This window comes from the organism of the source record quoted next, unplaced genomic scaffold (genome assembly GCF_019419815.1).
Source record: "Pyrus x bretschneideri cultivar Hongxiangsu unplaced genomic scaffold, Pyrus_bretschneideri_v1 Contig105, whole genome shotgun sequence".
Lineage (NCBI taxonomy): Eukaryota > Viridiplantae > Streptophyta > Magnoliopsida > Rosales > Rosaceae > Pyrus > Pyrus x bretschneideri.
In genome coordinates this window covers 141,991-151,696 of record NW_025999397.1, presented here as the reverse complement: position 1 = coordinate 151,696, position 9,706 = coordinate 141,991, and the positions used below count along the sequence as shown (strand labels likewise).

The 9,706-nt window shown below is 37.3% G+C and overlaps 1 protein-coding gene across 6 annotated transcripts; it reads right to left on the bottom strand.

Annotated features, from left to right (window-relative positions):
- Positions 1-519: 519 nt before the first annotated feature.
- On the bottom strand, positions 520-8,354 carry LOC125471170 (protein BREAST CANCER SUSCEPTIBILITY 2 homolog B-like). 6 transcript variants are annotated; one of them, XM_048571312.1, is made up of 20 exons: positions 8,289-8,354; positions 7,812-8,154; positions 6,332-7,618; positions 6,123-6,247; positions 5,885-6,039; positions 5,367-5,489; positions 5,085-5,270; positions 4,935-5,016; positions 4,784-4,834; positions 4,615-4,690; positions 4,428-4,539; positions 4,264-4,335; positions 2,708-2,903; positions 2,450-2,632; positions 2,108-2,250; positions 1,968-2,030; positions 1,638-1,848; positions 1,126-1,293; positions 951-1,041; positions 520-809 (listed from the first exon to the last, which is right to left on the bottom strand). In XM_048571312.1, the coding sequence occupies exons 2-19, from the start codon at positions 8,134-8,136 to the stop codon at positions 988-990; spliced, it is 3,612 nt and encodes a 1,203-aa protein (XP_048427269.1). In that variant the 5' UTR covers positions 8,137-8,154; positions 8,289-8,354; the 3' UTR covers positions 520-809; positions 951-987. The 6 variants fall into 6 exon arrangements, 4 of the variants coding, with proteins under 4 accessions (XP_048427269.1, XP_048427266.1, XP_048427267.1 ...); XM_048571309.1 differs by lacking the exon at positions 8,289-8,354 and having other exon boundaries at positions 7,812-8,265; XM_048571310.1 differs by lacking the exon at positions 8,289-8,354 and having other exon boundaries at positions 7,818-8,265.
- Positions 8,355-9,706: the final 1,352 nt, after the last annotated feature.

Genomic DNA, 9,706 nt, shown 5'->3' with positions numbered 1-9,706 from the left:
CTAATTATTTCTGAAACTGAATACGGATGCTACACTATTTCTTAAATTGAACACTGACTATTTCTGAAAACAAAACACGGATAGTATCACTATTTATGAACTGAACACTGTTACTAACACTTTCTTAAACTGAAGATTGACTATTTCTGAAATTGAACACTAGTACTACACTATTTCTTAACTAGATGTTAGAGGGAAAATTTAGTACATACGTGTGTGTGTGTGTGTGTGTGTGTGTATAAGATTTCCACCCCTTGTCCATTAACAAAGTGTGGTTTCCACCCCCTGTACAAGGTTTGTTAATTTGTATATATACACATTAAATACACATTAACAAACCTTGTACAAGGGGTGGTGATCTTGGATGATCTAATTCATGTAAGAGCAGAATTTGAGGATGCTCTAAGATTCTCAAGTGATCTTTGGTTGATAAGATATATCCTATCTCAAGTGTTAATGTATATACTCACCGTGCAATCAGTCATCCAAAAGCATTTGTAACGCGATCAACAATATGAGTTTGTTTGATCTAATGCTCATGTGAAATGCTTTTAAAATAATTAAAAATGCTTTTGGATCACAAAAATATTTACATGTGTACCGTATTATCATGTCTCACAAGTCCCGCATACACATCCCATTTGGGTAATGTCTTGGTCACCAAGAAAACGGTCACCATATGAGAGCAAGAGTAACAACACAAAAATGGCGTACAAAGTTAGATGCTACCTTCCCAGCATTCATGCTTTTAACAGTTACTTCCCAGACGAAACTCGTGCCTATTAGATTTGGATGTTGATGACCAAAATCTGTGGACAGGGAAATAAGTCAGACATCAATCTTCAAAAGCATTTAAGCAAGAGAAGCTAGCTCAAACTATATTGCGAAGTTGATGATAACGCCCTCATCGATGTCAATGAAGAGCGGTACATGTACATCAAGAGACTTACACTGCAAATAACTGAAATCAGCTACTTTCACCACCTGTCATTTACTTGCCCCAATAATAAATAGAACTCTCTCCTTTAGCCTATTGATAGTCTGCGTCATGAAAGGAAACTGATCAGTACTCAGAGAACGACACAGATAGTACGATTAACTGCACCTAGGTTTCAAAATCCAGACCAGGCTAGACATCCTTTTCCATCTTTCACTAGAGGCAGCAGCATCTTTGAGATGAGAACAACGTGGATTGTCAAAAGTTAAAAAGTAAGCTGAATTTTCTGCAGCTTCAGCTACCCAAAGGGAATTCATTTCGTCCTTTTCTCTCTTGGTCAGATTACAAAACCCAACCTGTAAACAGGAAATTTAAAACACGAGAGTGGTAAATGGTGATAGCAATTTTAATATGACAGCAACCCCACGACTCAATGTCTAAGGATGAAAACCACATAGGCCTATTGGAGATACAGTAATGAGTTATTACTACTTCCTACATATCATTCAGACCTAAGCATTCAGGCATCTATCTATATCGATTTATACAGATTTCAGTCAACATCAGATCTATTCAAATGTAGGATTAAAAGAAACCAAAAAAGCCACCAACATATTCTATTTCTAGATACTAGTTGTGCTTCACACAATGATTTGAATCAGTGATGTTCTGAAAATAACTGAGAAGATACATTGCATACCGTAGATCCTGTGAGGTTATAGTTTATAGGATCATTTGAAACATTGTCAATGTATGGTGAAGAGAAGCAGATTGCAAGTAGAGAATCACAAAATCCTTCCGACTTTAATTCAGATTTGGAGCCGTCTGTCACAAACACCCACTGTTTCTTCTGCTGAGCAGCTATATAAGCCTCTCCCACAAACACAACGGATGCAGCAATATCAAATTCACTGCATAAAAACCCCCCACAACCCAAAAAATAAACTAAATCAACTAATTCCACATTACTTTTCTCTGGAGACGAGCAGAAAAATCAATAGAAAAAGCATAGGCTTAGCTTAGGAATAACCTGGAGAGAGGAACTTTACCCAAATCTGACAATAAGACTGATTCGCGAGGACTGAAAAATGGCCTGAGGTGGATTTGATCCCTTTAGTAAAAGAAGTAAAAAGAAAATAAAGAAAAATAAACTACATAAATAATACTTACTTGAAGTAGTTTATTGCCTGCTGAGATAAAGGCTGCCATTTTGTTGTTGATCCTCTTGCCAGCAATTTTAAAATATCTCCATCAGAACTTGTTGGTATAAGTCCAGAAATGCTATATGCGCAACCCTCGACCAGCTCGGACTTCTGCTCTACCAGAAAATAAACTTGATAATGCTCATAAGTAGCATTGTAACATTCAGTGAATAAATTTTCAGTGGAGCATATTCTTCATTTATGTTCGATAAACACACAAGGGATAAGAGAGGCAGCAGAGACAGAGAAAAGAGATCAACCGAATAGCTATTAAAAGGGGATCCATACAACGAAACACACTTGGATTCACCTGTTTCTCGGATGGGTTCCAGATTGTTATTAAGCCTTCTTTGGAACTGTCTTTCCCTTGGTATAATTTTCTTGTTAGTCCAACCACCCTCACCCTCATGAATGGCGTGACTTCCCTCTCACTTAAGCCAGCATCTTCCAGTGCTTTCAGAATTGATTTCTCCATGTCCGACTGTTTGATGGCCTAAATCCAAACCTTCCTCGATTAAAATGTCATTCTACATCAGACATAAATTCAAACAAAACATTTCAAACCCACCTCTAGTTTTGCTTGATATTTGGTAAAAGATTTCAACTGTTCTGCACTCATTTCTGCCATTAAAATTTCAGGTTCAGCTACTGTCTGTAGTATCTTCAAGAGTTTTGCTCCTTCATCATCGCTATCATTACACAAATGCGAATGTTCTAATCCTCTTTGGAACTCAGAGATAACGCCTTCTATAACATTAGAGCGCCTGCACTCAAGAGAAATATCAACCACAGCACATAGGAATAGTCTTGCAAGAGAGTATGTTTAGAGAGAGAGAGGGAGAGAGTTCAACCCCCACATTTTAAATCAAAGTTCCAACTCATCGCTTTTGAAAATTGCTGATATAACATTAACAAACATCAAGCCTTATCCCACTAAGTGGGGTCAGCTGTGATGTAACACCCAAAAGGAAATCATTTTTTAGAATGAATTTTAAGATAAAACTTCAAATATGTTCATATTTCAAATTTTCTCAACTCCCACTTTACATCAAAGGTCAAATGCATCGCTTAGGAAAATTACTGATATAACACCAAAAACAAATTATTTTTGATGAATCCTAAGATAAAACTTCACTTATGTTCATATTTCACTAAATATCTACTGTAAATGTGGAATAATACTTCTTGTTGTAAAATTGGTTGAAATATGGATTGATATTTTTATATATGATTGTAGAATGAGAGAATATGAGTGTCATTTAATCAACGGAAGTGTAAGTTTATTTGATATGAAATGAATTCAAGTTCTGAGTATATATGCACACAAAACTATTAGCTCTGAAGAATAGCAACCCCATGAGTTTAAATCTAAAGAATTAGTAATCCTTAATATTTATATTCCTCATCACTACCCTTACATCTTGCAGAATCATACTCTACTTTCACTCAATAATTTAACCAAAATTGTATTAAGGCTGTTGATGAAAGAAAAATCACCCTCTGTGCAATAAGACCCTTCTTGGGATGCTTATGAGTTAATAATTGACAATTCTTATAAGAATAATATTGCCACTCCCAAGATCATATTTTAACTTTTCATCAAAAGCACTTTCTAATTATTCGTTGCTTATTAGGAAAGCCAGTCATCCATTTCATCATATTTAATTCTCCCAACTAAGCTCATGCATTCCTGCACCATCTAGTACAGCATATCATAAATAATCATGTAATTTCATTTAATAGTTTCTTCTAAGTTATAAAAGTAACTTTTCATCAAAAGCAGTTTCTATTTATTCGTTGCCATTTCAGCATACCCCCAACTAAGCTCATGCATTCCTGCACCATCTAGTACAGCATATCATAAATAATCATGTAATTTCATTTAATAGTTTCTCCTAAGCTATAAAAGACCTTCCAAAACCATCATGTAGCTTCCAGCAAACCAAGACCCATATGTGACAAAATAGGAACCCTTTTAGCATACTTGGGGTTAAGAAAAAATAAATCAAGAGCAACCAGACAGGAGAATATTTAAAAGACCAGCTAACAAATTCTAGATTTTGAATGAATAAAGGAAACATGATGCATGAATACTATCAAAAAGGAAATTATCGGAAAAGACACCTCTGTTGGTGTGATTCCACCATTTGGATCTCCAACCTCTCGGATCTTACAATAGATCTTCCATTACTTAACCTAGAAGGAAAATAAAGAACAGTGATTAATTTCATAATTTGGAAGAGGACATACAGTATCATCTCAAGTAACTATAAAATATTTCACATTACCTCTCCTTGTAAAGAACAGGGTATATCCGTTTGACTCCTACAAGAGTGCGAGGGACTGGACCTCCACCACTCTTGGCACACTTAAATGCTAAGGGAGCACAAACACCTTTACCTGTAGGAATAAATATGAAAATAATGCACAGGAAGACAATATAACAAAACATTATGTATGCCAAAGGGTTCTTACAAAATCCCAATTGATCAGCCCAATGAGCTCTATATGTTCCGTTTATGTGCAGCCGTAAAGAGACTTGTTTTGAAACCTGAAGCAGAAGCAAACATGAGAAATCACTCTAACAACAAGATTTAAAGTTTTAGAACTTTCACTTCAGGAAAATTGCAAAAGCATTGAGAACCTCGAGGGGTGAAACAGGCCCAGCCCAACCACAGAGTGCTGCTCCCCAGATCTTCATAAGACATAATAAACTGTAAGCAAGCAGAAATCTGAACAGAATGGTTTAGTTCTTAAATAAGATGCACCAAAAATTAGAGCAACATAGTAGTTACCCGAAGCTTCTGTCCAACAAACAATTTTCCGCTAGCAAGCTGCTTTGACAGGAGTGCATCCAGAACAGCATCCACTGAATACCTGTTAGACAAGATAATCTTACATGCCATCTTTATATGCAATGTAAGTGTATCAAGGTAATTACTTACCAACCATCAGTAAGCTCGACTTTTGCAGCATTACTATTTTCAGCTCCAGAGCTAGTCTCCATATTTGGGTCACAATTTGAGCGAATAGCTGAAATGCATAGAACCACCAGTGAAGAAGGTGATGCATCTCCTTCCAGAATCTTCTTAATTGCAGACCGGTGACCATGATTCACTTCTCTTTCATATCTGTCCAAATAAGGTGCATATTGATATTGTGGATTCCCGAAAAGCCCCAAGGGTAAACTGTATGATTATATTATTATAAACTTATCAGTTGGATACCTATACTTCAATTCCTCGAGTACATTGGAGACTGTCAAGAATTTTCCAAACGATTTAGCTGGATAATATCTCTCATAGCAAGCCAGTTTCCAGACTACCCACTTGTAATGATTTGTGACCCACCTTGATAGAGGAATAAATAAAGAATGCTCAACAAAACGTCAGGTACGTGGTTTAGAAATAACTAAGATGCAGCACATTGGCATACATGGTACTGATGAAATTCAACAAGTTGCACACACTGCAAACAAATCCAAGATGATAACACAAGCAACCCATACTATCATGCCAGTTGTATGTACAACTTCAAGATGTGAGTGAGTCCTACGCTGTTTTTTAACTTTCAGTGTGTAGTGCATTTAAGGTTTCACTGATGAATTCTGTCCAAACTTTGTATACGTCAATAATCTCAATATTATGTGTGCAAGCTAAAGAGAAATGAACTCCATTTTTTTACTTCTAATTTCTTTTCTATCAGGAAATGCTGAAGGAAATTATCCAAGGACAGAAATATTTACTCTCTGGAGGTATATTGCATTGACGCTCCATAACAGGCCAGCATGTGGACAAAAGCTTCTGCTCCTATGCAGTTTAAGCCAGACTCATCAACAAACGTATACTTTTCCGCATTAGTTGCAGTGATTCTTCTCACTGGATCTGATAAACACCCCAACTACATTTGGTGCATAAAATGGTATCAGTGCCAAGGCATAGATAATCTGTTGAGATAATTAACAGAATTATTAGTCCCCATACCATGTTCTGGTCAGGTCGCGGAATTCCAAAGTATTTCTTCACATACATTCTAGTCACGGGTGAAGGATATCGTGTAGAAACCCTTCTTTTGGAACATGAATGATCAGAGGACAATGTAGACACACCTGATGGAACGGTAGCTTAATGAATAGCATAACATTTAGTAACCAATATAAACAGAGTTGTCGTAGGAGATTAGTAAATTTTACCATTAGGAACAAGGGGAACATTCCTATGCAATGGAGTGGAGGAGTTTGTGCGAGGCTTCTTGAATGGAGAAATAGAACTTCTTCCCAGCCTCCTCTTTACACCAGTGATCTGTGTAGTATTCATAGCAGTGGTGCCAACAGTATTTGAAATATCAACCAATAGCTTGGCTGGTGGCTTTCCAGCATGAATAGTCCTCAAACCAATACCATTTGCCAAACAATTGTTTTCTACTGTATTGTGGGTCTTACTAAGGGGATTCTGTCGATAAGGTAACTCACTGTTTGACCTAGAAGCAGTTTCATTGCTAACACCATTGAATTGGGTAATGAGGTTAGTACCCGAACTTATAGCTGACGATCGCAATTGATTAGACAATGGTTGGAGTGGAGATGGAGAAGTCTTGAATGGAGAAATAGAACTTCTTCCCAGACTCCTCTTTACACCAGTCATCTGTGTATTATTTGTAGCTAGTGTGCCAATATCAAACAAGGGCGTGGCTGGTGGCATTCCAGCATGATTAGTCCTCAAACCAATACCATTTGCCAAACAATTGTTATCTACTGTATTCTGTGTCTTGCTAAGGGAATTCTGCCGATAAGCTAACTTACAGTTTGACCTAGAAGCAGTTTCATTGCTAACACCATTGAATTGAGTAATCAGGTTGGTACCCGAACTTATAGCTGACGACTGCAATTGATTACACAATGGTTGCAGTGGAGATGGAGAAGTATTGGTTAAAAAGTTGTTGTTAATCTTCTTCTGGTGGGAAACGGGAGTGCGGTTATCATGTGGACTACCTTTAGAAAATGAGAAACCCAAGTCACCTGCATTGGCCTCATTGAAGAAATTTCCCAACTCTGGGTCACCAAGTAGACTCCTTGCACGTTGTATTGCATCAGTAGAAACAGATATAGATCTAGCTCCTGCTGTATGGAACTTGATTGATGAAGGTTTAACTTTATCCGGAGTTAAATTAAACCTTTTGGGATCATTCTGAAATCTAGTTTGCAGTGAAACAGTCTTATTCATAATTAAAGGAGTCCCTGCAACCGGGGCAGCACTGTTAAAACCAAAACCCCCAATCTTGGTGGGAGCATTATCATCGTCTTGGAATCCAAGCAATGTCTTCGCCCTGACAAGACTGTCAGGGGATATATTAACCATTTTACCGGATCCAGTGTGGAAAAGGGAATTAGATAAACCATCTACACATCCGCCTCCGCCTCCACCTGCACCTCCGCCCCCACATCCACTTCTGCTACTCATAATCGTAGCTTGCACTTGGCCTGCGCACCCACCTTGAACTTAGAAACAAATTTGATCCAAATAATTATAATCCCAAAAGCTTCCTAATTTAATCAATTTTTCATATTTCCCCTGAATCCTAAATCCTAAATCGTGAGGTTGCATAGAAAATGATGTTAAAATTGAAATTGAAACTGAAATTGAAAATGGAAACTGAGCAGAGTGTGAGCGTGCCTGGACCTGAGGGTGTTGCAATTTGGGAGCCAAGAAGCAACGAAGATGCTTTGGCTAATGAAGATTGTTTGACGGCGACGGGCTTTCCGAATCCGTTGCGGAACATCCCAGCCCCACCTCCCTCAACAACCTGATTTCGAATCTCAGCCTCCGCCAGCTTAGAACATCCTTGCAGCAACACATCCCCCATGGACGGCAGCCGGCTGCTGCTGCTCCTATCACTCTCACTAGGACGACAAACGACGCCGTTTATGGCTTCGGGCTTGGGGTCCGGGTACCACCGGTAATTGTTGCCGGCGTCCGAGCACATGTGCCATGTCGCCATGTTCAGGGTTCGACTTTTCTGGAGAGGGAGGGTACGATTACTCATCAATTGTTCCCTTTAATATTTGATGATTTTTTCGAAAAAAATATGGGAAAATGGCGGAAATTTAGAAAATAAAAAAATAAAAAGCGCGCCAAAATTAAAAAGCTCACCAAAGTCCCTCCAGGGTTCTGGCGTTCGATAGCCCTAATTTCTTAACGAGGTTTTTAATGCATTTTTTCATGATCTTTAAAACAAGAATAATGCTAGGGAAACAAAAATTTAAACCAAATTTTCAAACTTAATGATATGTTATTAATAGCAAATAAGCACGTTAAGCAACACTTAAGTAATAATTCAATCATCAGAATCCACATTATTTGGTTTATAAATTTTGATTTAGAAATTTGGTTCCCCTAATATTACCCTTAAAACAATGGAATGTTAGACACAAAATTGCAGCTTACAATTATAATCTAGTTGTTGGCTGCGAGATCCACACACAACTCTCCCTTGCGTAAGTGATGAACTCTTATTAGCTTGAAGGTGTCTTAGTCAAGCCTTGAGTAGACTTTTAGGATCTCTTACAAATAAAGTTATTTTTAGACGTGCCACTGCTAACCAAAACCAACAAATTGTTTAGTTTTAAGTGTTGTATATATAGGTCATTTGCTTGCACCACAAATAAATTGATTCTTCTCAAAAGATTGTTCCTATGGAGGGGTTAAATCCATATTTAAGTTCTTTTCTATCCCTTAAGGACAAGGACTTTTATATTTATGTTCTATTGAATGCCAAAATCACAAACTGATCAGTAATGATACAACTCAATTTGCATTCCTTGTAAAAAAAAAAGAAAGACAGAAAGCAAGGTAGAATGAAACGAAATGAGAACTGAAAGAATAGTGCTTGCAAATACTCAAGGAACGTTAGTAAAATGGCAGTAAAGAAGACTAAATGTCAATAAATCATAAACACAAGCAATCGTGCAAAGTTTTAAACCTATGTTAGGCAAGTTACAATGTCTGCCAGGCAAGTTCTTGCATTTGCAAGCAGTGTTCTGGTACAAGGCTTTAATACAGGAAATTGATACTATAAAGGTAAGTAGCAGAGTTATAAATACAAGGGAATATTTAAACTACAGAAGGAATAATCAAAAATGTAGGTTGCAAAGCTTTTAGAAGTTTCTTTGTGTTGAGTGTTCTTTTCTCTATTTATTTTGATGCCTTTAATAGATTATTTCTTCCTTCAGAATTAAGCCTTTGTAACTCAATTCATTCCCTTTTACCCATGTGGTTGATGGGATATTTGTCAGAGGATAAGCTCCCACTTGGATACTTGAGTTTTGATCCTCTTGGATATACAAATTTTGCCATTAAAAAGCATTTTTCTTATGCAAAACTTGGTTGATTAATCTCTTTCAGTATGAAAAGAGAGCAGTCATGTCGTCCATTGTTACCACATCAAAAGTTCTTTCAAACCTTTGGGTCGGTCACTGTTCATTTCCGTTAAAAATAAATACCCAACAACAAAGTCATGTGTTAAGTAAGGCGTTGGGCCTTGGACATGCCCAACTGTTTAATTTGGGTCC